Source organism: Schistosoma haematobium, chromosome 6 (assembly GCF_000699445.3).
Source record: "Schistosoma haematobium chromosome 6, whole genome shotgun sequence".
Classification (NCBI taxonomy): domain Eukaryota; kingdom Metazoa; phylum Platyhelminthes; class Trematoda; order Strigeidida; family Schistosomatidae; genus Schistosoma; species Schistosoma haematobium.
Window position 1 is genome coordinate 12,527,093 of NC_067201.1, and position 25,381 is coordinate 12,552,473.

At 35.0% G+C, this 25,381-nt stretch overlaps 1 protein-coding gene across 1 annotated transcript; it reads left to right on the forward strand.

Moving 5' to 3' along the window:
• The first annotated feature begins 311 nt into the window (after window positions 1–311).
• Window positions 312–23,635, forward strand: MS3_00008541 (uncharacterized protein). The gene is made up of 8 exons (XM_051216872.1): window positions 312–522; window positions 566–671; window positions 718–830; window positions 865–946; window positions 2,401–2,621; window positions 4,714–4,782; window positions 5,497–10,322; window positions 22,057–23,635. Exons 1-7 carry the CDS (start codon window positions 424–426, stop codon window positions 5,776–5,778), a joined length of 972 nt encoding a protein of 323 aa, XP_051065498.1. The 5' UTR covers window positions 312–423; the 3' UTR covers window positions 5,779–10,322; window positions 22,057–23,635.
• Window positions 23,636–25,381: the final 1,746 nt, after the last annotated feature.

The window sequence follows — 25,381 nt, forward strand, 5'->3', positions numbered from 1 at the left end:
CTTGATTACAGTCTACAAATTGCTTAGTGATAAATTTGCACCTAACATGCCCTCATTTTTCTTGTCTTCCAAAACAGAGAATTTACGAGGACACTCCAAAAAAGTTCACAAGCCGAGAACAAATTACTTGTCAGCTGACTATCGACTTTCCCAACGAATCATCAACGAGTGGAATTCACTACCTCAGCACGTGGTTGAGGCTCCACCCGTCGACTCTTTCAAAAGAAAGTTGGATCAACTGAGAGACCACCATTGCCAGGACTAACATAGGCCATCGAGCCTCCTGTCCTTCCCAAACTGAAACTGAAACTGACGACCTTTGAGCGACACTAGACTGACCTTGAGAGTGTTCACCCGATGACAAGGACCAAATGAGGCTTATAAACCATTGTGAGGAATTTGAATTAAAATTAGCATCATCTGATGGATGATTTTTTGACATTTGATGATGGCTTATTCGAGTCCAATGAGTGCAAAGAAGGTTTTTTATCTGTCTTTCATCCAAATGAAGTGGGAAATCTAGTTGGTTATCGCAATATACTGTGAATTAATTCACCTTTCGCAGGAATTTTTATCAGGCAGCGATGAGGAGTGTTTAAAGTCTTCAAGCGATTGGCTTTATTTATCGAAGAAGTACGACGATTGTCTGCAGTGTTTGCTTCAACTGTGGGGTTTGTTTAATTCGTTAACGAATTATATTTTATTTTTAATACGTAGACCGTGTTCATAATTACAATGGGCTTCTTAAGAGAATTACTGCTGATGCTATTGTTAGGTGCTGTTTGAAACTGAACAAACGATGTGAATTGCTTCCTTATCTCCAACAGCACGTAATTCTCTATAATAATCTATATTATTAGAAAGAGCCAATTATCAGTAAGCTATGAGGATTATATTGGACACTTGATGCTTCATTTTACTTGTTCAATAAACGAAACAACGCAAGGTATCATGTTTGTTAAAATAATTTTTATCTTAGTCTGTGAACTTGATAGTTTCTAGTTTATGGAGGTTGTACTATGAGGTTGTAGGTCAGGGTTGCTATACCTCAATCTTATTCAGTGCCTATGTTTCCAAACAAATTCGGGGTTAATTAGTTTTACAACATCTGTCCCTTATTTTACGCCTGTAGTCTTTTCTACTAGATATAAATTTTAATAAGGGTGGGATATCTGTTTTACAACAAATCCTCATTTAGCCTGTCAAAGGAAACTTTCTGTAAGACATAAAGGTACAGTGTGTCGCCTAATACGATTGTAAGTCGACTCAAATAATCGCTCTTCGTATGTATGCTTTCAGAAATAATCCTCACGTAAATCAGGAATTGATGTTGTTAACGGTTGTAGAAAGCTAAGAAAAAGTGTGTTTGTCGATTCGTAACCATCTTCCGTACTTTTTAAGTTGCTAAATCGACCGCCAATCTATTCAGGTTAGTGAAGCATTCAAATCACTCAAATAATTCACTCTGTGATGTCAAATTAGATATTGACATTCCTCAGTTAAAAAGATAGAAGCACGTTTCAAGTATTCTCGCACCCTCTAAAGATGTACGGCGGACGAGTTTATTAGCTTTCACCCTAACAAAATTATATCTTTGTACGATAAAAGAACCTCTAGCTAGATCGATTTCACAAAGGTTGGGCATAAAATGTGTGATATTTATGAACGTATCTGTGGTATAGTTAAGTAAAGATTGAGACTGGGAATACTTAGAAAAATTTATTTTACGTGAGACATCTCACAGCATAACTTGTCGTAAGCTCTGATACGGTCGCCATTATTCAAGCAAGTAGCCTTCAGTGAACAATGAACCCATCAAGTTATAAACTTACACTTTAGCTTATTTAGTATTTATTTATTTGTGTGGACGCAAATACCATTCCAAATAGGGACTAAAATGAACATGGACTACACGAATAAAAAAGTAAAATTGTGGAGAGGTGAGGGTAAGTATAATCCAAAAACAACTAAATAAATGGGGGTAGCGCAATCGGTAGATATGGAGGACCCACCTAAGAGAGTTGGAAACCACTGACACCAAATCAGTGGTGCACATGGACTTCCATACCCTAAGGGGTTGATTAGCGTATGAACATATCTTTGACCACTGAATACCATAAGGTTGCATTTCCTGATGTTGCTTCACTGCTTTGCGGATTAGACCTCCAGTTCACCAGTTCAGAAAGTACCATTATCCTAACTCTCATAAATATAACAATGAATAAATATTAGGAGATTAGTCCACTTGCTCCGCTTCTTTAATGCGACATAGTTATCTTTACATATTTCCCCTTTAAAGCTGTGTTTCGATGACTACTAAATATTCACAGTTTAGGTGTCAGTATGGAGTATGAATTCTGTTTACTTTGTGTTTGGCTTTCCCTCTTATTTTACACACAGATCGAATTAATTTACTCCAGCGTCTTCTATTGGCACTTCCCCCATCATTTGTTGACGATTCATCAATATTTATTCATGAAAATCTATTTAAACACTCTCAATTATGGATCGACTTATCAGTTGCTTGGGATCAAATTCAGATAGAGACTAGGACAATGTATTGTCCTGCATGGTTTTCTAAGGTAGCATTATTGTATGCTGAACTTGTTAATACTAATTCAGTAAGTGTTTGTTGGTGATTTGTGGAAAAATGTTGAGTCTTCGCTTGATAAGTAAAAACATACCCTACTAGGGTTTGTCTACAGTGATCATTAAAATGTTTTTAAACAAAGATACTGCGCCTGTACCTTGCGAGCAAAAATATGAACGCCAATTTTTATATCAGTACACCTGGTGTGATTAACATTCATTAATAAGTGTAGTAGTAGGATAATTATCTAGTTATGAGGATGTACTTTACGGGGGCAACACAGCTGAGAATTTCACCCCCAAATGCCCTGGTACGGCCAAGGGTGGGGAGAGTCGAAATGCTCTCATATGACCACGCGTATACAGCCATTACTAGGGAAGTGCTATCCACTTCTCGCGACGTGGGTGTTGTTTACTAAATTGAGAGGACGAAAAGCGAATGTCCGGCGCTTTAAGCGGGTTAGTGGACACTGAAGATCCACCTAGGGGAGTTGAAAAACCCTGATCGCAAACCAATGGTGCACATGAGTTCCAAGGTCCTGAGGAAACAAATGGTGTATGAACCTATTGTTGGTCACAGGTTACTATGGGACTGCATCTCCTTAAGTTGCCCCACTGCCTTATGGACTAGACCTCTAGGTCAAAGTCTCGAGCAGTGGCCTGTTAAGAAAACCACGTACTTCGATTTGGGCACCCGGGCAGTATCCCAGCCCTCCTTGTACAAATGTTTGTGTGTATAAATAAATAAATAGATAAAATACATCTAATGGTCAGCTTTAATAACATACATATTTGATTATCAGATAGTCACATTAGACAAGTGCTAAGTATGACTATGTTAAAAAGACTCGCTCGCATCATGTAGGGCATATCTCATGAAATGCATGAGGTTGATATGTTATCTATAGGTGGATTTAGAGGATTTTTCTGCCCTTACTCAATTATTTTTGACCAGTAATCTCCATTAGGTGTTTACAATAAATTAAAATCACCCACACATCGTGCTGAAATTTAAACGATATGAGAAGACTTTCATAAAAGAGTTTTTCGGATTAAAGTATGTAAGACTTATGGTTTTACCATTTGCAAACAGTTCTCTAGCATATCGTGGTACTGCATTATATTTGGGTTCTGTCACAAGCTCATTTGTATTTGAATATAATTGGTATTTAATACATAGAAATAAATTACGATAGTTCCTACTTATTTATGATATCAAGGGATTTTTAAACAGAAAAACTGTGACATATGGAAATACAAAAGCAATTGGTTATATATTTGTGCTAAATAACATAGCCACTATCATTTCCTTTCATTATATTGTTAGATAAAAATCTTGTGTACATAATAAACCTTTGGGATAGATAAAATACGGCTGGCAGAGAAATACAAGACCCGCTTTTTGCCTTGTCTAGGACTTGTCACATGGATGTACCTATCACATCGTAGTGTCTTTCACCTCTAATGTCCAATGCATCATCCACTGAGCTATTGAGTCTAAGTAGGTACTAACTTGTACGATATTTGTATCATTATTAGTATTAGTTTGAGTTATCTTGTTGTTGATATTGAGAAGTGACAGTTTATCAGTCCTTATTAATATATATATGCATTCTGCGCGGATCGTCTTGATGTAGACACTGTATTACAGCTTATTTTAAGTAAATGGATTTTAGCTAGCAGTGAAAACCATCTCTAGTGTTATTTTCTAAATTAATCTGTTCGTGGCACCCATGCTGTAGTGTATTGTGCTCTATCTCAATTCATTTTTGTGAACACATTTACAACAAAACTGCAAATGAAGTTACTGGTGTTCTCAAAACATTACTTACATATTCGGAAGCTGTCAAAAAATCCGATTCCTGTTCCTTAAGAGTTATAATCAGAACCGTTAACATTGCATTTGAGAGTTCTGTGCATCATACACTAGTCTGATAATTAATTTGATCTTAAATTAGCTCCCGAAATGATTTGGTAAACGTGTATTATTTATACTGTTCTAGTTTGAAAAGTTCTATCTTTTTTTCTCAGCAAACACCAATCATTCCTTTCACTAGCCGTATCAAGTATCCATTACAATTCATTAACATAAAGATTACGTAAATATTTCTTTCTTTTCATTAGAAGTTAAATGAAATTTCACTTACATGGACTGATAAATTTCTTAATCCTTTACAAATCGAAATATGTCGTGTAAGTTAAAGATTTCTTGATGTGAAATAAACAGTTATTATGACAGAATCCATACAGCTTTCATACAGGGTCATATAGTGTACTATGAATTAGAAATGTTATTGAAACATGGATAATTGTCTATACAGATTAAAGTAGGTTAGGTAGGATTTGAATATGACTAAGATATTCCTGGTGTAAATGAATTATTTATCATTTCTCTATTTCATTATGGAATGTATATGTTGAATACAAATATAAATTACGATAAAACAGAAATATCCAGTATATAAATACCACAGATGATTAATGAGCATAACATAATCATAGAAATAGAGTTATCTGTTTATGAAATTTTATCGTTATGAATGACTTTCCAGCCAGTTCTTAAATTTATCTCAATACTTTTGTTCACACCGTGCAGATTGCTTCTTCATCATAAAGAAACTTGTACTGAAGACTAACGTAGGTCTTTTCTGTCATGCTGGAATGAGAAGACTCGGTCACCTGTATAAGGCGATCAGTTATCGTCTGATGAAAGTGTGGTGAATTACACTGTTCTAAATTTCCAGTCAGTCATCAACGTAGAGCTTGGTACAAATGTACCGTGTTCCAACTTGTCGTACCACATTAATACGACGAGATGAATTAAACTACTTAACTATTTGTATATTATTACATTGAACAGTGTATTATTTTCATAACGTGAAGTATTTGTTTTATTTCTTGTCCTAGAAACTATCATTACGTATTTTAACTACGTGTAGCAGTAGTGGTAGTTCTTCAACAGGCCCATCTGCTACTACAATGCTAAGTAAAGATAACGGTGCATCTAGTCACGAAAATGATGTACAATTCAATGGCGTTACTGTTACTTATGAACTGCCGTATATTCCTAGTCAGAAATGCTGTTCTACTAATACTACTATAGACAATAACATTCAAGATGAAGTCGGACACGTGTTCTTCCAAGTATTTATTGCTCCATTCATGAGTATTTATGAAAAATCAATTTAGAAAACACCAGTAATTTTTTGCAGTTGTTTTACACACACTTGTAATTATAAAGAAAGCTCCCGTTTTTTCCAAAGAATCTGTTTTGTTAGCAAATTAGTCACTTCGATTTAGATTTTTTTGATAATCATTGTGAACGTGTGTTTACCCGAAATTTTTTCTGTGTATTTCAAACGTTACTAGGTACTCTTAAAAAATAATCATGTCTCACTTTATGTGTATTATGTTGTTTCGGGCTTTGTTAGGTTTGTATGGGAGTAAGTTGGAAGGAAGCTAGGGGTGGCGAGATGGACATATGGCATCAGTCCCTGAAGTCATTGACTATTAATCCGAACCATGTTTAGTGGATGCTAACGAACCGCAATTGGTGATTAGAGGCGTTAGGTGACATGGCTTGGAGTGGGTTTCAGTGAAGCACGTGCAGTCATTCTTTGTCTTATTCTAGATCCTGAATTCCAATATTCTTTCATATATACCTTCCCATTTTATCTTCCCAAACCATGTTATCAATCCCGTCTTTCTGATTATTATTGTTACTACATTATCCCTCCCCTCTTCCTGTTCATCCTTTTACATTCAATCTATTGTGCTAGTGTGTATGGTAAGTTGGGGCAATGCATACGTTTTTGCCAGGTTATACTTCGATTATGATAATGATAACTATGTTATCAGGTGACAATTAAAGAGAGACTATCATTGATCACAAACCACACTGTGTGTATCATCAAATCACTAGTTTCAGTCATCTCTCATAACAACCAGTAGATCTGTAGTGAGATTAAAACTGGTTTATACCTTTATTTCCACGAACTAATTCTTTCTTCCTGTATTGTATCTTTACACACAGTCTTTCTTACCATTGAAGTAACTACTATGAACTTGGTGTTCATTTTGTGCTAATGAAGTGTGGCAACTTGGACCGATGTATATATGTACCTGGTCCTATGTTGTAGCTAACTGACATACTTCCTACTTTTAATCAAGATGGAAAATTAGTCGGCATGGTAGTGAATCTTCATAAACTAAAGTGGTTGGGGTATGTTACGTTTTCACAACTACCGCCCACCTTGACAACCAATACTTGCTAGTACAGAAGTGGGTTGGAAGAAATCTAGAGGCAGTCAACCCAAAATATGACATCAGTCTATGAAGTCATTAGCATTTGGTTTGAGCCATGTTAATAACTGTAGTTTACCTATTTGGGGTTCACGTGATTGTCGTAACCAGTGGTTAAAGACTTTGGGTGACATGGTTCAGAATCCTCCACAAGTGCATGAATTCATTGCCTTCTCTTAGTCCCTTAGTCTCAAAACCTTACTTTTTTTCTTTCTACACGATGTTTCCTATTATTGCTGATACTGTTGTTACTACTGCTCTGGGACTTATCTAGATACTTCTATCCCCCTGTACTAATGTGGTGTGGAAATGAGTCGAAGCATGTTTCAGGTTCAACTCTGCACATAACCGACTTTTAATTTCAATTTCGTTGCGTAGTTGACCGGGAAGCCTGATAGTCAGAACGCGCTAAGGAGTTGGGAGCATCAGCTGATTCTGGTAACTGTCAGAGGCTCAACTCATTCGAGTCACTGACAACGAAAAGTCTGGTATAAGAAACAATCCGTGAAGCTAATGGAATATCAATCAATATCATCTAAAGATGCTTAGTTCAATGGCCAGAGTTTTACAAGGAACAGTACGGCTTGTCTGCTACCCTGGTGACATCGATCGAACCGTCCTGCCCTCCATGGCTGATGATGACTGATCCACATAACGGGGCGGAAGTCCACAAGGAACTCCAACTCTTGAGACACCACAAATCATCAGGCCCAGATGGCTTATCTCCGGTCCTTTTTAAAGGTGGTGGGGACCTAGTGAAAGAAGTGGTAGATTCGTCTCCAGACTTCTGGTAATTAAAGAGTATTTTAGCATTGTAGAATGGGTCGATATTTGCCCCTATCTTTAAGAAGGGTCCACGTTGTTTCTGCAACAACTATCAGGGGATAAGTCTACTACCGATCGGGTCCAAAATATTGGCTTCCGTCATACTCCGTAGATTGCTTAAAACCCGGCAAAGACTGACTCGGGGAGGAGACTAGTTTTCGTTCTGATAGGATGCAATGATCATATCTTCTCCCTCCTCCATCGTCATACTTATTACAGGTCAATAACCATGATGTTTGGCATTAGGGCCGCTTTCTGTTCGTTAGATAGGACTGTTCGCTGGGATTGTCCATTGAAGAAGAGTGTAGTTGACAAGATTACTAGCATCTTGAAAGACCTATATGCGAACACCCCGGGCCGAGTAAGGCCATACAATCACCGCTCTCCATAATTTCTTTCAAGCAATGGAGTTAAGCAGGGTCGCCCAATCTCACCATTCCTCGACTTTGTCATCGATGATGTTCTGGAAACAGCTCTGACGGATGCAGATAGTGGTGGTGTGGTTCTGTTGCTTAGAGAAAGACTTTGAGCTTGCAGATGATATTGTCTTACTGTGCGATAATACTCGATCCACACATTCCGCACTTGATCAATGTTCATAGGTATGGCATATGCTTTGCACCTTCGAAGTGCAAAGTACCTTTACAAGACTGACAGGACCCCTGATCCTGCGCTCACCCCGGGTAGTGAGCAGATAGAAGTAGTTGGGAAGTTCGTGTATCTAGGTAGCTGCACAGGTGCTGGTTGTGGCGTGGATAATGAGATCAATTGACGTATGGTGAGAGCCAGAGCGGCTTATGCAAATCTGGACCACCTTTGGTGCCTTCGTGATGTCAGTCTGAGTGCAGAAGGTTAGATCTACAAAGCGTTTGTGAGAGCAGGTTTGCTCTATGCTTGTGAAACCTGGCCTCTCCGAGTTGAGGGTGTTAAACGGCTCTCCATGTTTGATAATCGTTGTCTCTGAGGGATTGCAGCAGTATATGTGAACGAATGTTCGGATATTCATTTAAACACATTGATCATTGAATAATATCCCATGTCATATTTGTTTAGTTGTTTTAATATATGTTTAGTTTTGTCGATCAAATAATGGTGTGGTTATTGGTCTAGTTGGTTTTATGTTTTGATTTTAGGAGGCTAAAGGTGATAAGCGGGAATTCCTAAAAACGAGTTTCGTATTAACTGGTTCTCATCACTAAATGACGATAGCTTATCAATATTCTTCTTACTTACAATTGATTGATGACTGAATAACAACCAATGTCATGTGTGTAGATCCCCTCTTAGTGTTAAATGAATTTTATCGACCTAGCTTCAATACAGGCAGTAATCAAAGTGACTCGATATCGTGTGGACTATGCTGAGATGTAAGATGGTGATTGAATGTAGTCGATAAGGAAATCTGGACCTAGGTGTCGTGTTATTCAGTACTCATCAGCAAGGTGTACCTGTAATTTTTTTAAAAACTGGTGCAACTTGATCGATAGAATCCCACCAGCACTAAGAAGGACATGCCAGATATGATATTATTTACTTCTGAGTGATCGACCAATTTTAAATACGACTCAGTCCTAGTGGTCACATTTCTAATTACAAAACTAGGTAACACATGATTGAGTTCATCGGGTAGCGTCAGTCCCATCAACATTAGAGGTACACCTTGTACACAATAAAGCCAAAAAGTGACTGTGAACGTGGGAGACAATAATCAATAAACTGGACATGGCTTAAGAACAGTAAATCGTACAATAATAATATATAGGTCAAAATAAAGCTTATAACAAGGGGAATATAGATATACGTAATCTAGTTACTGAATATTTATACCATAAGAATGTATAAATAATATTGTTCCATTAATAAGTCTCAGACGTTACTCGTAATGTAATCTTGACTAGGATATAACACACCTTGCTAACGAGTACCAAATAAAACGAGACCTAGGTTCAGAGTTTTCTATCAACTACCTCCAACCACTAACTTATCATTTCTAAAATGTTTTCTCTGCGTATCCCTCATAATGTGTTACTGTGATTTCATTTTGCTGTCTTTTTTGTTTAATTTCTTATATAACACAGTAAATAGTGTTTTTTGAAAAAAAAGTTGTCACTATGTGCAATATCACTAGTTCCCTTTCAATACACAAAACTAAGCTGTTTCTTGTTCATGCAATCAGTTAGAAAATATGAGAATGTTGAAATACTGGGTTACTAATTATCATTAACGAATGTGTAAATGCAATTCAACTAAATCTACATGCTTTGATAAACTCATCTTCAATAAAACTGTGGCCTTGTATTCATAAATTTAGACGTGTATTCTTCAATCGGCCTATTGATTTAAATGTAATTCACAAAACAAACTGATTTCTGGAACTGTCTCCTACGTAAAGGTTTGAATAGCAGACACCATCAAATGAACCAATCACATGTCATGTTAATCTTTATCCTTATTGGTTAATCATTCATTTGATAATTTTATTCGCACATAAGTGAAGAAAATAAATCAAGGTTTTAGCCTGAACTATTTCTATTGAAATGAGACGTGTTGTTATTCAATGTCAACACGATGACGATATTCCAATAATAATGGAAATAATCAATTCGGTAAGTGTAAACAGTTTTCAACATTATTTATGTGTTTAAGTTGGACTGTTAGATCCATCTATCTAAGAGGTAACATTGTAAAACAATCCGCTTATTTTAAAGTATAATATTATAATAAATTAACGTCAATTACAAATCTACTGAAATATAATTAACCCTGGATAAGGTATCTGTTTCATCCTAGTAAGGGACACCTCCATAGTATTCACCCATTATCTCATGAGGCATTGGATTTGAAAACCTTTAGTTATCATTAAGCCACTGATTTGAAAGTAAATGACTTTGGATAAGTAATTCTACATTGTATGGAGTAATGAGTATATACTACAGTGAATTACCAAACAATGACTAAATAATTGTTTAATACTATCTAGTTATCAACATTGTTCACCATAGATTCTGATAGTGATGAAGACAATTTTTCAAACGTTAAATACGCATTGTTTTGTAAATAATATCAGTTAAGATTTCCTTATAGAAAATATAGTTTTATTTCAATATCTTGTAACTCACTAACTTGGGTACAAGGTTGTGTACTCGTTTTCTAGCTTCTTATACTGAAATAAATGAGGCAAGATTCTAATTTGTGTTTTAATCATTGGAATTTATCAAACTTTATCAACTTTAACTTAGAGTTATATATAGTAGCAGAAATTTCAATGAAAATCTGTTGAATGAATCATAAAATTACTCATTATTAATTGAGTAGGTTGTTTTGACAAGATTCATCCAAATTTAAGGTAGATCATAACACAAGCTGTTAATTATTCATGGATAATTTTGAATAGTTCACTTCTATCTAACATTTCTTTTGATAATGATAATATTATCAGAAGGGGTTTTGTGGAGATTTTAGAAATTTCACTGATTGAAATCATCAGTCAATTGAAGCTAGACCACCATGGAAAACCTGGAAGCACTGGACGGCCTGGAGTTCTAGTGAGAAGCCGTTACCAATGGAGTTCAACCAAGTCTGTTGTGAGATATCAACTCACTGAAGACAATGGTGTACGGTGGCGCAATTTCGTGGATTGGTTGAAGTTAGACATTAGCACCGTCGGATGCCGGCTCAGTGGTCTAGTTGGTTAAGCGCCTGGCGCGAGACTGATAGGTCCTGGGTTCAAATCTCGCAGGGGGTGCGGGATCTTGGATGCGCGCTGTTAAGGAGTCCATAATGGGACGAAACGGCCGTCCAGTTCTCCCAGGTTTTCCATGGTGGTCTAGCTTCGATTGACTCATGATTTCGATCAATGATAATATTGTCTAGAAAGAAACTGAAAATTCAGTGAAAACAGTATCAAAAATGTAACAATGATCCTTATCTTTCCAAGTTTTCCACTTAAAACTATATATCAATTAAAATACCATAAATGTAGTTCCCTTACCTATCTTATTGATTCCCTAACAAAATCTATTCTAGTATAGTAAATCAAAATCTAAAAGAATGTTAAAATATTGATTACTTACTTATGCCTCTTATCCCTAGTGAAGGATCATAAACCGGTCACCAGTAAAATATATTGATTAGTTAGTTAACAAAAACAGAAGTACAATATTTATTCCCATTTATTATAATTATTAGGTATATTTTAACTGCTGACTAAAGAAATATGTTTATTAATTGTTCAATCTATCTCATTCTTCATTATGAGTATTTATTACTTATTAGTTAAATATTGAATAGATTACTTTAAGCAAGCAATGATGAGACATATATATGCCTTTTCTTCAATCAATAAAACTATCAAAATAATAATCGACACAGTAAATATTTGTTCATATACATTTTATTGTACAGTTTATTCATTTCTAAACGACTATCTAGTGCTTCCAGGTTTTTCATAGTGATGTAGCTTCAATGGATTCATGTATTCAACTATTATATTGTTTTCATTGTTGAATAGACTTTCTCAGGGTGATTTATATCATATAAAGTGATGATTAATTAACAAAAAAATAGTAGGGAGGATTGAAAGGTTATTTTGTCCGTTACATTGCATAGATAATTGAACATCGGACATTCAGATTCATTGTCGAATATGTGTAACCTTTAAGTTATTGATTTAAAATTCATTAATCTGAAAACCACAATAAAACAATTCATATATATATATATATATATATATATATATATATATATATATATATATACAATGTGTAATTGAATGGTTTAGAAAAAGATGTGGATGGTGGGGTTTATCAAGTGTGTCTGATGTTAAACGGATATAATATCTTAATAGTTAAATTCATGAGTCGATCTAAGCTAGACTACCGTTGAAAACCTAAAAGCACTGGACAGTCGTTTCGTTCTAGTATAGGACTCCTCATCAGTGCGCATTCACGATCCCGCACGTGGGACTTGAACCCAGTATCATCGGCCTCACATGCGAGAGTTTAATCTCTAGACCACTGAGCCGGCATCCAACGGTGTTAATGTCTAATTTCAATCGATCCATGATCTTGCACAACCCTTCATCTATTATCTGAGATGGATACCTGTCTCTACTCGACATGGATTAGACCCCACTGGTCACGGCTTCTTACTAGCATTTATTTTTTTTCATATCTTTTACTGTCTTTAGTTATCAACCAATTAGCTAGAAAAGTGGCACTCATCTTTGCATCAGAAATATTCTTATAATGTAATTGCTCGGACTTATTATTTAGAATGAGTTCTAGTTTTGTAGTTTACGGTTACAATTACGTATGTTTTGAAACTAAATAAAGACGTTATTTGTAACTGCTCTTCTATGTCTTTTCTGTTTCTCAATGTTTGCAAAAGTGGAAATTTACGTGCCCTATAAATCCACTGATAATCACAGTAATGAATTAAGTGACCTTATCATTAATAATTTAAGTGATCCGATAATATCAGTTTATGAATCCCATTAATATACTTAGAGTATAGAGGAACATTTAACATTAAAATTTTGTATAATATATTTATTGTCATTTAATAACTAATAAATAAGAAGTCTATGGAAATGCTTGAAGAATTCAATTTGACTAGCTTATTAAATATACCATACATTAAGAGAGAAAAAATGTAATAATTGATAATGTTTCTTTTAAGTAAAAAAAAGACGAAGATTAATTTACATCAATATTCATTCGCATTCTTTACAGAAACTTTTATTGATCAATATTGCATCGTTGACCTTCAGAAACATTTGTCTTAATACAAGACTAGTATCCATGGTAGAAATAGCGGTTAATTTAAAGCATAGTCGATGTATGCATTAATTTTATATATATATATATATATATATATATATATATATATATATATATATCGATTATTCATGAATCACAAAACAAAAAATCAAACTATTCATTTTAATTACTAGTATAGGGGTTGTGTAGATTATTAAGTTTTTGATTGAGATCATGAACCGATTGATGTTAGATCACCTTTGGAAACCTTGAAGCACTGGACGGCCGTCTCGTCCTGTTGTGGAACTCCTCAGCAATGCGTATCCACGATTTCGCTCGCGGGATTCGAACCCAGGGCCTTCGGTCTCGCGAGCGAATGCTTAACCTACTGGACCACTAAGCCAAAATCCAATGGTGATAGTATCTAACATCAACCAATCCACGAAATTGCGCGACCATCTTCCATTGTATTGAGGTAGATGCCTGTCTCTACCCGACATGGATTAGCTCCACTGGTCACGGCTTCTCACTAGAACTCCGAGAATTCCCTCACGAAGCTAGTTGCTAGTGAACACATGGTAATTACTAGTATAAGGGGTTGTGGAGATGATTAAGTTTTTGATTGAGATCATTTTAACATTGATACTCAACAAGATATGATCACTGAAATTAAATTGATCTAAATAAAAAGTAATTTTATTAATTTAAAATGATTGTTTGTTTATTAACCAATTACATCCTATTGTAATCATTAGTAATTATATACAATAACTAATTAATATAAAAGAACTGTTTATGAAAAGAATGATGGTAATTTTCAATGTAAACTTGTAATCATCCAATTAGTGATTCATAATAAAATGCTGAGGAGTTTCACAATAGAACGGAACGGCCGTCCAGTGCTTCCAGGTTTTCCATGGTGGTCTAGCTTCAACTGACTTATGATCTCAACCATTGAAATTAAATATCAGTTGATGTATAGTAACTAAAATCAGTTATAATAAAATATAATTAATAGTGAAAATTAGTTAATCATATTAAACATTGGAAATATCCTTACTGATTTGTTATTTTTAGCAGGAGTTTATTTTAGAACTGATAAATTTGAAGTGTATGTGGTAGGGAGGTTTGTGGAATTCAAGGAATTTGTTTGATAAAAAAGGATTTGGTTTTATAGTTATTGAGATCGCTTCTCAATATGAGATTGAAACAAAACTGTAATTTTGGATGAATTTTGGATTAGTTATTCTGGATTTTAATGACCTTGAAACGAAATCTAAGAACTAATATGAATTGTTATTTATCAGGAGATCGAGTATAGTCGATATGCAATCATGCTGGATTTGGATTATGTGCTAGTTTGAACTCATCAACTAGATATATCTCTAATCTTTAGGGAATTGTTGCTTCATTTTGGAATCGAACATGTGTCACCTGGTCTTGCAGTTTGAGGTAATTCCATTGTCTACTCGGACCATGACTGGCCTCCTGATTTTTTATTTGGAACATCAGATACCTTTATTTCAATCAATTTTGTGGAAGAAAAGTAGTTGCTATACAGCAAGAGTAACATCGTTGAATTGATCGCGGAATCACATATTTCAGAAATTTCTCAAACAATGATGACGCAATTGTTTTCAAAAATTTAACGACAAATTTAGAGGTAATATCAGTGCTAGGAAACCGTAATTGTCTCAATAATAATTCACTGAATTAAAGGAAATACAAACTGAGATATCATTGTTAGTATGTAGTCGTGGAGATTGTTGAATTTTATTGAAACAGATCTAAGTCAGAGAACCAGTAAAATCCAGGAAGTATCGGGCTCCCATTTCGTCCTAGTATAGATCTTCTGTAGTGGCGACCATCCAACGCGACACAGGAAACCGGATCTAGGGCCTTCTGTCTCTCTCCTAGATCACTGATCGTGCATCCAACTGCATAAATATCGAATTCTCATAAAATGATGATATCGCACAACCCCTATTGATTGTCACGGCGGATCGCTGTCTTATACCCACTATATTTAAACTCCACTGGTCACAACTTCTCATTAGCACTCCGGAAATTTCTTCTTGAAGCCAGTCACTAGTGAGAGCATGGTAATTGTCGGTATGAGATTATGGAAGTTGTTGAATCTTACTTCTCATTCTGCTCTGGCTATAGGGTTGCGGATGCATATTACTGAGAAGGATGAAACGGCCACCCAGTGCTTCCAGGTTTCCAATGATTTTCGAACTTAGATTGGTTCATAACTGCAATGAATTATCATTATTGGTTGAGTTGTCCTATTTTTGATTGTCATGACTGTATTTTAATCAGTCCTAGTTTGCATTTGTGCACACTGCTTTGATGTTTCTATTCTGAAGCAAGCTTTCTAGAGTAGATAGATTGAATCTAGGAGGTTTATTTAATCCTACCCGAGTCTTGTCAGGTGAAAGTAATAATGCCCACATTGGGATTAAAACCTAGTAACGTTCACCTCAAATCTCATCGAATTATCTCTTTGAGTTAACAAATCCAGTTAGCAATCCTCACAAGAATCACATATACCAACTAAGACGGATCAAAATTCAGTCCTGATTATCAACAACTCAAACCTTTCTGATAACCTTATAAATATCATCCTCCTTGAACAGGTCAGTGGCTATTTGAATTCAGTAACTCAATGGATAGCACACTAAGTGTTTAAAGTCAAAAATACTGGGTTACCCCCAAATACCATGGTACGGCCGAGGGTAGGAAGAGTCGGCTCGCCCTCTTGAAATGCTTTCACATGGCCACGCGTATACAACCACTGCTACGGAAATCCTACTCACTGCATTCTCGCACCACGGGCGTTGTTTACGGCGCTTTAACTGGGTTGGTGGATACAGAGGATTCACCTAGGGGAGTTAGAAAACCCTGATTCCAAACCAATGGTCCACATGGACTCCAGGATCTTGAAAGAACAAATGGTGTATGAACCTATTGTTGATCACCGGCTACTATGGGACTGCATCTCCTTACGTTGCTCCACTGTCTTGTAGATTAGACCTCTAGGTCGAAGGCTTCGGGTGTGACCCCCTAAGAAAACCACCTGCCTTAGTCTGGGCACCCGGGCAGTATCCCAGCCCTTACACAAATTGAGTGATTTATGTTGCGCATATGTATTCGGTGCCCCTTTGTACCAATATTTATGTGTTCAAATAATAATAGTACTTGATTCAATTTCCAATGTTTTCATAAAAACTAGGGCACAAGTACATTTATATGAGAAGTTCCATAGTGGATGATATGTGCTTTCTGGATTTCAGTGCTGGTCAAAGCCCAACTATCTTAAATAGACTGAAATAGTTATGATTGAAAACTACATAGTAAAAGTGAAAAATATTACCACTTTTATAGACAACAAACAAGTACGACAATATTGTTATATATATACACTCGTAGTGTTAAATGTCATCTAGTCAAAAAAAGATTCGAAATGTTTATATGTGCATAGAAATTAGTTTGCTTTCTTTATTCAGTGGCATTTTATCGACAATATTCAGAAATGTGACTTGGTAATAATAATAATAACATTACTAGAAGTAATTCTCCTGAAGTATTACTATAAGCTTGATTACGAAACACTATTTCACTATGGTTTGTTTCTGTGCATCGAATATTGTGTAAAGTGGAAAGGATTTTTTCACTAAGCACATCTTGAAATATTACAAGTTTGAAAAAAGTCCAGACAAGTTAGCTGAACGAAACGTTGGAATTAGTTAAATTTCAATCGCTGAGAATATTTCAAATATAATTTTCACATATAATGACTTCTCTATACTCGGTGCTCAATTACTGTCAAGCTATTCGTTCTAATCTTGACGAATATTCGTATGAAAAAAATATAGTTTACAAAGGTATTTTAGAAAAATATATTACCAACAATTAATGTGGTTAACTTCAGTGATTTTGTCAATAGGCTCATACGATCCAAACTGACATCACTAAGAGAAGCAATGAAAATTGAAGAAAAATGGAGGGAGGATACTGAGTAATTATATACTTCACAGCACTAATCGATCCTAATTCTACAACCACTGAGAAACCAGGAAGCACTGGATAGCCGTTTTATTATAATATAAGACTTCTCACTAGTTTATCCCACTGAAGACTGAACCCAGGACTCTCAGATCTCACAGCGAGCACCCAACTTTCCTGCCAGTAACCCATTATCCAAGATTCTTAATGTCTAATTTCAGTCTTTTCCTAGATGTGAACGACACTTCAAATCACAAAACGGTAAACATCATCTGATGCCCGGCTGCAAGGTTAAACGTTCCTGAGTGTATTGTTACTTAGTGTCATGGTTATACATTGTTTCGATTTTATAACCATGGATGAAACAACTGGTCTTGGTTCTCAATAGTGTTTCAAATTATATATATAACTGACATGGAGTCATTAAATAAACATATGAACTCAAATTTCTATCTATGAATTGGATTCTAGAAAGTGTATGGGTTTTGTTTTGAGAAGATTGAGTGTAGGCAAAAAGAAATATCTACCATCTGATTTACACTTTATAATTTTTTTTAAAAAATTGTGTTGTTTTTCAAAATCATATTCATAAGGCCTTTTCAAAGGTTGAATTTGTTACTATTGTATCTATGTACGACAGTTAGTGATTGAACTCGCCAACATCCTCATCTAAATGTATATGAACATACATTTGGTAGAATTATTCTCCCTGTTTCCTCATAATTTTTTCCACTCATTTAAAAACAACGAATATATAAAACTGATGTGTTTTCTCATAGACAACTTTGTTATATTTTGTTTATACATTCTTTATAAACTGCTTTTAATAGTTGGTGTTTGTGATAGTTTAGGACTTGTTATGTTTTAATCGAAAATTTGCAATAACCCAAGAGTTGCTTTGTCCCAGTGGAGGATACCTCAGGAGTGGGTATCCACTATCACATCAGAGATTCCTATGTATAATATCACACATTGTTAAAACTTATGCGATTTATTGTATGAACGCTATATTTATTCACTTGTGTTTGAGATACGTAAAAAGGTTGACTTTAATTCTTTTAATGTCACCAAGTAGTTCCCTATCACTTTAGTAACGTTTGATGTGTTTTGTTTTGAAGTGAATAAGGTGTAAACCTGGATAAGAAGTCAAGTTTACGGGTTTTCTCTAACTCATTATAAAGTTTTATGACATTGGTTTAAATTCACAGTGTAATAGTTTGACATTCGTTTTATTTTCAGTGTAACATTTTAATCAGTAAGATATGGAGTTTGTAGTCTCTAGTGTAACATTATTTCAGGTCTATATGTTTCGTATCGATCAAGTGAGAATTTTGTTTAGTATGTCCGGTGTAAACTTTTACCCACTGTGACAATTTCACTCTTTGTATTATTCTGTGTGAATTTCCTATGCACTTTACAGTAACACTGTGTATCTTTTTATTTATATAACATTAATTCACTAGCCATCAAGTGTGTGTTTTCGGTTTAACAACGTCGTGTTTTTGAAAAGTCAATAAATCTTCTTTGCACCAATCTTTGAGTTTTCACCTCTCATCGTGGGAATTACAGTAGTTCACATTTCCAAGTTTAGAACCACGGATATCAAAATAAGCAATAAAACCTTTTCTTTATTATTCATCTGAGCTTAAGAATCAGACAATCTTACGTCTATAAAACTGAAATAAACTACATTACAATAAATTCTTTCAAATTACTTTATCAATCCTCATAATTCTTTTTTATATCCATTGATTATTAAGTGATTGATAACTTAATAATCTTTGGAAGTATTTGAGTCTATATAGTTAGAAAAATATGAATAGAAACAACAACCTTACAGTTTACATTACGGACTAATCTTAGTCAGGCAACCATTCATAATCATGAAACACTGGATAACTTATTCATGGAAGTATAGAGCGACTGAAAAATCGAAAGGTTCTCGGTCCTATCATTGGTAGGGTTGTGGATGGGTTGGGTATTCCCAGGCTAGGATGAAACAGCTATCCACTACCACTTATTTGTCAGTGGTTGTCTTATCAAGGTCAGTACTTGATATAAATTATGAGTTCTAGTGAGAAGTCGTTACCAGTGGAGTTCAACCAGGTCTGTTGTGAGATAACAACTCACTGAAGACAATGGTGTACGGTGGCGCAACTTCGTGGATTGGTTGAAGTTAGACATTAACACCGTCGGATGCCGGCTCAGTGGTCTAGTTGGTTAAGCGCCTGGCGCGAGACTGATAGGTCCTGGGTTCGAATCCCGCGGGGGGCGGGTTAGTGGATGCGCACTGCTGAGGAGTCCCGTACTAGAACGAAACGGCCGTCCAGTGCTTCCAGGTTTCCTATGGTGGTCTAGCTTCAATTGGCTCATGATTTCAACTTGTGAAATTTCTAAAAATCTCCACAAAACCCATTCTGATAATTATGACTTTATCAAACCTACTCAAACCCCAACACTAACAAATAACATTATAATAAAACCGAATGTAGTTCATTCTCTGTTGATACTTTACATTGACATAACTTTAAAGGTGATTTTCATGACAGATTATTATCAGTTGAAGAAATAATGAAAACTAAGAATTTTTGAATAGGATGTTTTGTTTATATTTCAGTTTATTTAGCTGTGAGGACTCATACATGAAATAGATCCACATTCATCATTTATCTCTCATGGAATACGTTATTGAAATTGTTTGTTAATTATTATATTATACAAATTGCAATCATTCTAGAATAGATTGATATATGGCATTTTCATTTCATTTCTCGTAATTGAATATTGAAAAGAACGTATAGAAAAGAACAGTTGATCTATTACTTTTGTCGACCTTTCTATAAGCGACTGTCACGTTCAAAGTAGTATCATGTAACTTTTGTATACTTCTGTTATTATTTTAACTAGAAATAATTCCTAACTTGTCACAGTGTTATAACTTGTGGCCTGTGTGACCTGTTAGTATATAACGTGGTAATACCGCCGATTAGAGAACAGTAAATTATCGATTGGACCAATGATGCACAAAACCCCATGCGAGCAATCTAGAGTACTTATCAGCCCTGCTTCCTGCCTAGCCCAGCCAGTTAAGTCCAGAACACCAATCTCAGCCTCTGTGATATGAATCATGTATTTCAAACATACTGGGTTTATATACCAACAAGACAGACCACAGCATACCATAAAATAGAAAATAACATTCGTACAAGATTTAGCCAAATGTGGCTGTGAATAGGGGAGATAGTAATTGGTGGACAGGGTATAACTCAAGAATAGTAAATCGTATAATAATAGTGCATAGATCAAAATAAAGCTCATAATAAGAGGGATATGAGTATGAATAGTTTGGTTATTTAGCAATTATACGATAAGAATATACGCATAGTATTGGTCTATAAATGGATCCCAAAAGTTACCATTCATTATTCTTATCGGGATATAACAGAGTAATATTAAACAGTCGCTACGGAGAGTTTTTTTTAAGAAATCAGAATAATAAATGTTTTAAAAACTTCTGTGATTCTGAGAAAGGTTTCATATACGTTTAAAACAGTCAATCCTTTTGAGAACGTCCAGTAAATCTTAGAACTCGATTAATTAGTCACTTTAATGACCAATTTTAGAAAATTTTCTTATAATTTCTATAACAACATAATTTTTGTCCATTAAAAATCCTCACGATCCCCTTGAGATGGCTATTATTGGGATGTATACTATTGTTGTAGTCCTATTCTCTAGTCTGTACAAAAACTAAGAGTACTAAATTCACAAGAGTTTAAATTGTAAATATTTGGTTTACCACATTAGACAAACTCAAATCAAATGAACAGTAGTATGTAAGCCTAATGAAGTTACGATAATATATAATAGGGCAAGAATTAAACTTAACAGTTAGGCACTTATCCTTTGAAGAATAAGTGACCTACAAATCGATTTTGTCTAATCGTCTATAATAACTAATCATTTTATTTACTTGTAAACATTTTATGCACAAGTTTACTAGATACAAATATTTAATTGTTATAGCTATGGGTCTTGTTTTCTAATATCAGTTTAGTTGGTGGCTTGTATCAATAACTTGGTCTTATGAGTAGCTATCACAAGGCCACATAGTATCATCCCATTTTATTTGCTTTCAACGTAACGTTTTTTAGCTTAACGACAAAACGTTTTGTTGAGACATGCGACATCTGATGTCGAGACTGATACGGAATCCTCCTATGTACTAGCCTAACTGATTAGTCGAGTGAAGCAACCAACATTGAGAAAGGAATTTTATTGAACAACCGAATAGTCATGTATGTATACCCATATTTATATATACTCCCCTAAGAAATTTGGGCCATCATTGATGAATGTCTCACTTCTAGGGAATGTAAGCCAATTCTTGTTCATTCGTGTACATCTATCATTTAGCCGATTTCTGGTTAACCCAGTGTTTCAAACTCAGTCATGAAATCTTACTCCATATGTATAAGGATGAGCATCAGAATTTATCGGTTGGACGTTTTTCTGATTATATACGTTTTTCACTACTCCTTAGTCTTTCTTTTGCTTCGTTACCTTTCTGTAGTATGGAGGAAGTTTAATTCGACCACAGTCACCTCAAAGATTCGATATGATTCATGTGGATTTATCAGAAGAAAATGAAACAACATTAAGTGATTTTGTCAAGGAATTACAAAGTAAGATCAACTCAGTTGCAGTGAAGGTGTTTTGAAGGTTGAAACAACAATGAGATGACAACACTGATAATGACAACGATAACACCAATGTTAACCAAATAGGAAGAATATTGTAGAAAAAACTTTGTTTATTGAATTTATTGTTATTATTATCGTCATTATCATTTTTCCATAAAAAATTATTATATTCAATGAAATATATTTTATAACAATGAATGATACCTGTTACATAATCAAGTTTAATAAAGGCAGTTCAGTGAAGAAAACTGACTATTCGATGATTACATTTGTTAAAGTTACACAGTGGTATTTATAGTTAATTAGCATTTAGCAGAAAATTGTTAAATCATAAAAGAATTGAGAAATTATTAATTTAAAATATTCTCATTTGATGTTAGGTAGTTGGTGGTAGTCAACAGGGAACTCTGTACCTAGCTTTTGTCTTATTAGTTAGCATGGATCACCTCCGATCTTAAGGGGACTGATGCTCCTTTTATGATCTGAACTTATTTCGTTAAGTTTTACAGACCAATATATTGCTGCATAGCTATTCGAGCCGCGACTGACATCCTGAGATATTAACATTGATTGATTTTAAGTAGTGACCAATGTCATGTTTGTCTAGTTTTTTAAGTGCAATTTAGTTACTCACCTTAGTGACTTGAAATCACAAGTATGATGTCGAGATATTAGTTGCTTACAAGCAGTCATCAGGAGACCCTTTAGGAGGTCAATTTCGGTCTGAACAGATCAGTAGTAACAATTCAGTCAGTTGAGCTGGAGGACGCAGGTTTTAATCCATCAGAACACATAATTTCCCTCAAGATAGAAGGTACCACTTGCCGACATGCGTCAACTAGCACGAAACTCAGGTCGAACAGGGTTTCTTATAGACTACCCTCAGCCACCTAAAATTTAAAGTTGTCTTTTAGACTAGTGGCTACATTTCAACCTGATCGACGGAACTCGATCAACATTTAAAGGGCTGGAAGTACATGACATCAGTCACCACTTAATTATATGTCTCCATGTATTGTGTATAAGTTGCCCGATAAGTGAAGGGTAATAGGGGGGGGACGAAGCGGAAGTAACAATTTGCAGGGTATACTTAAGATAACTGCTCACTTGATAAGTGTAAAGAAGTGATGAATATACATGTCTGATAATCTTACAGAATTATTGAAATCTAACGACTGGGCGCTGGGACCACGGAAGAACGAAGTACTGTACACATAACATCTAAACACAGACATCAAGGTTAGATCGATGAATTGTTAGAACCTCAGCTATTCACTAATTCTTTACAGATTTTCCTAACCCGTTTGGTTTTATCGATAATTTTTGAAGTTTGTATAGAGACAGATGACCGGAGTTGACCAAACTTTCAACAACACAACGATTGAGTTATTTGAATTCGTCTTTAGATAACTATGCTAAATAGGATTCAGATATCTATTTAGAAAAGGCAAGTTATGTTTAGATGGTGGTTGGAGGTAGTCAACAGGAAACCCTGGACCCGGGTTTCGTGCTACTTGGCACTCGTCAGCAAGGTGTACCTGTAATCTTGAGGGAACTGGTGCTCCCTGGCGGATTCGATCTCGTGTCACCCAGCTCCACAGTCAGAGACGTTACCACTGAGCTATCCGAGCCGTGACTAACCTCCTGTAGGACTGAGATGTAATCACAATTGATTGATCACTGGGTGGTGATCAATCTCATGCTTGTCTAGTCCCTATTAGTGCAGATCGAATGCTATCGATCATGTTGCAATGTGGCCACCAGTCTAGGTGACTCGACACTGCGGGCACTATGTATTGAGATTAGATAGTGGTTTACGTCCCCCATATGAAACTGAAAAACCATATTTAAATTTGAGAATTTTAAATAAGCTAACTTCATAATACATTTAGTACTTGATTACTGTTATATTGAGATAACTGTTTACCATGAGATATTGATTCTTCTTCATTAGTTGAAGTTGGATGATTAAAGAAAATCAACCTAACCTAGGTTTCACAATAGCCACAACTTATTTACAGGGTGTATTTGAAATTTTAAGTTAACATTCACTTTATCATGGACTTGGACCCATTTCCCCCAAATGTCATAGAATGAACTGTTATCACTTAGCTATCCAAGACGTCTTAACATTGTGTAGGACTTGAATGTCTACACTAATTAATATTTACTTCTTATTAACAACTTAGATAACTGAAATCTGAAGAGACTAACATTTATGGGTGAATACAGTCTATTTGACAACATCTCAACCAAGAAAGTCACTTATGAAACATATACGTATCTATTTTGCATTCTTTATTGATTGTTATCTTCATTATTAAACAGATGAGCTGATTTCTATCAAATGTGAAAAAACATGTTCAAATTGACTGCGATGAATTTAACCGTTTTCCAACATTTAATCAAGTTGAACATTTACTTAAGGCTTGCAAAACAAAAATGTTCCGCCTTTGTTCTTACAGAATTAATTAACGCTATCAAGAAACTCCCCGATCTTTCTCATTTTTTTTTAAATTTTGTTTCCACGATTTAATTAATGTAACTTTCTATTGTAAATGTCATGACATTTCATTCCTTTCAAGTAATGAATTCTGAATTTAGTCCACGATAAGAATTGAAATAGAAAATCAGGATGCAAGTAGGTTCATTTATGCTATAAGGTTGCAAGTTGATGTAATACACTCGCATTCAATAAATCCGTTATTCCGTAGAGAATTAGATACAGATAAGAGAAAGTGTTTATTAATAAAAGGGGCAGAAGGTAGAAGTATATATTACAATATAAACAAATAGTGAACTGGATATGCTGTCTATATTCTTTGACCAATCATATGCCATATGGGCTGAATGAATGAAATATTCATTTTTGGGATCAATAAGGCGAAATGCAGGTATCACTAAGTCATGGTTCAAAAACGACCTGCCTCTTCAATGCAATTTAGTCTTTTGTAATTCAAATGAATGGATTAAAGTATATTGATTTATAGACTGTGATTTAAATGGTATTCTTAATTGGCTCTCAATATGTGTTTACAATAAAATAACTTATAGAACAAGAAAAAGGAGTTAATCTAAACTATTCAAAATTCTAATGAAATGAAATATGACAAACTATACTACTAACATTCATACTCCAACTTCTGACTTCATTGAATTGAAGTTATCTACTATTAAAATGTATTATGAATTTGA